This window comes from Priapulus caudatus, unplaced genomic scaffold, assembly GCF_000485595.1.
Source record: "Priapulus caudatus unplaced genomic scaffold, Priapulus_caudatus-5.0.1 Scaffold328, whole genome shotgun sequence".
In the NCBI taxonomy this organism is placed as follows: Eukaryota; Metazoa; Priapulida; class Priapulimorpha; order Priapulimorphida; family Priapulidae; genus Priapulus; species Priapulus caudatus.
In genome coordinates this window covers 221578-224485 of record NW_014577389.1, presented here as the reverse complement: position 1 = coordinate 224485, position 2908 = coordinate 221578, and the positions used below count along the sequence as shown (strand labels likewise).

At 41.9% G+C, this 2908-nt stretch overlaps 1 protein-coding gene across 1 annotated transcript in view; it reads left to right on the top strand.

Moving 5' to 3' along the window:
* LOC106809096 (stromal interaction molecule homolog) overlaps positions 1-2908 on the top strand; it is a gene marked incomplete in the record, with an annotated part of 37493 nt that overhangs the window by 26532 nt on the left and 8053 nt on the right. The window contains 3 exon segments of the mRNA XM_014812055.1: positions 888-933; positions 1197-1262; positions 1663-1782. Of these exon segments, the coding sequence (XP_014667541.1) occupies positions 888-933; positions 1197-1262; positions 1663-1782 (232 nt within the window).

Here is a 2908-nt window from a genome sequence, read left to right as displayed (position 1 = left end):
CTACTACTACTTATACTATGTTATACTACTACTACTTATACTACTATTTATACTATCTTATACTACTATCTTATACTCTTACTCCTTATACTTATACTATCTCTCTATTTATCCCTGAGGCTTCCTGCGGGTTGCCCCTCCTGTCCCCGCACCTTCCCCTTATGCCACTGATGCTTGCCCGACCTTGCGTGCCTGCTCTGTTCCCTGTATTGTCCATGTGTCTTCCCTGTCTGTCCTTGTAGTTTGCTCGATCTTGCATGCCTGCTTCCATTCCTGTCTATTCCTGCAATTTTCTTATCTGCCTGTACATACACACTACTCCATTTGAGTGTTTCTGCACTTTCACAAGACTGCCAACTTTTCCTCTTCCCCCAAACACTGTCATCTATTACTTCACATCCCTATCTGATATCTGCACAACTTTGCCTCAGTCTCCAGCTGTTTCTCACCCTACTTCAACCACTTCCCTATTTCTCTTTACCCAACTTTACCCAAGGTGTCTGGGGAAATATTAGCTACAGTCACAGAGCATTTGTCGACAGTCAATGCTTGCAAACATTTTCTAATCGTACATTACTGCTTTTAATGGTGTCTTGTGCTGATAGCTTTTACTTTAATACTTTATTCATGTTCCTTGAAAGTTCATAGTCGGATTTCTTTTGAAACATTAATAACATCATTGTTCATGGTTAAATCCTTAAATTGTTTACCATGACAGTTTCAGCTGTTGTTCTGACAGCCATTTTCAGAATTTTTCAGTAAATTCTGAAGATGGCTGTCAGAACGACAGCTGAAACTGTCAAGGTAAACAATTTAAAGATTTAACCATGAACAATGATGTTATTAATAATTTATTCATGTTCATTATCTGCTGTCTCTGTTGCCAGGTTGGTAGAGAAGGAAGATGAAGCAAGAGACCGGGAAAAAGAAATGGTGAGTTAAATTCTTGAACCATTTCCTGAACCATTTACGTATTTACACAAGTGCTCAGTCTCTGAACACGTGTTTGAAAGAAGATACGCCCAGAACAAAGAAAGTGTTGTAGCAAGCACATGAATGAAAGGCGTTTATAACTGAAAGAATTGAATGGGATGTTATATTTCATGTTGATGTTTATGAAGTAACGATACAAATGTAGATTTGAATGGTTATTTGAGCAGTGTGTATGTAAAGTTCTTGTTGTTTTTTTCTACCAGGAAGGTGTGCATGTATCAGGGAATGAAATAAACAGACTCCGTCTAGCAGAAGAAAAACTAGCCAAGGTGAATATTGCTGAAGTGTCAATATTCAGTTTATCACATCATACATTTTTAAATTTTCGAAGTTTTCCTTGGAATTATCACGCATATTCATACAGTAGTCATTAAGCACGCCATCTGTAGTAAAAGTTAAGGCATCAATGATGTGTAAGGCCTCACACAGGCACTCTGCAAGACTCGCACTTGTCCATCAGTCCTTGGGAATAACTGGGGTGTAAACACTTGGAAATCCTTTTCGTACATCAGCACGAAAATAGGTACAAGTGCGCGTGAGCATTGGTAACTTGGCAAAAAGTTTTGTTTCGCGAATGTATTCGCTCGGATCCATCGACCCGAAAATACGAGAAAGTTCCTTTGAAAGTCTCCGCTTGTAAATGCCACGACGAATGCTTGTGATTGACAGCTGGGCAGAGACCTGCCGAAACTACAAATGTGGCTTCAGTACACGCACGAGCTAGATAAGAGAAACTACAACCGGAAGTATGCTGAGGCAGAGAGACAGCTGAGACAGGCAAAGGATGCAGTAAGTCTTGACTTGTCCGATTCCGATTGATTCCGATTTTTCCCGTTAGGTGCATTCACAGTGAATCGCTACATACAGTGAATGTCATGTGAACTAGACAGAGGGCACTCAAAGAGAGTGCATACCTCCGCGAGCGTGTAACATGTATACATGTGTATAACAGCTGGCTCGCTGCTGGCTGCTGCTGACTGGACGCCCTAAGGCGAGCTGCTGCTGACTGGATGCCCTAAGGCAAGCGGCTGCTGACTGGACGCCCTAAGGCGAGCTGCTGCTGACTGGACGCCCTAAGGCGAGCTGGTGCGGAATCGATCGATCGGTTGAGCGTGTGTATAACAGCTGGCTCGCTGCTGGCTACACACACACGAACACACACACGAGAGCGATTACATTACCTCCCTGCAACTCCGTTGTGCGGAGGTAATCAATCGATAGTGCACCACGAAGTACACGGCGCAGTGCTGATCATAAGCTATTGAATATAGCAACTACCATAAAATTGGAAACTAAATTATGTTCATATCGATATTTAATGTTCCCGAACCAGCTGTAACATCAGAAATCAATGCACACATTTTAATATTATTACAGTGAAATGAATTGACTTTTCTCTATAATGACCTCTCCACGCGATGATGCATGCTAATTGATTTAGTTCTGTACTTTTCTAGGTTGACTGTTTACATGTAACATATTACACACACGCGCACGTGCATGCACACTCGCACGCGCACGTGCATGCATACATACAAACATATAGCCCACGTCTGAATATATTTAGGAAGAAATGAGTTTTGTTATGAGCTTAACCGACGATGAAATTGTGTGCTCAAAGCCAAACGTTTAAAAAAAAAATTTATTTCCGTTCGAACAGTAGCATAGTTTTCCTACTAGGAAATGTCGCTTCCTGTTAGATGTTAATGTCGCGTGCAGAAATCGTATCACGAACGCGCATATTCACTCGTACTTCTTTTGCTTCTATTTCTGCAGCGAAAGGTTGGTTCGTGTAAGCTTTTTGCTGGCCCAGCTATTGGTGTAATTGCTCAAGCTGCTGCTGCTGTTTCTGTGTGCTGGTGTGCGTGTGTTTGTGTTTGTGTGTGTGTGTGTGTGTGTGTGCGTGTGTGTGTGT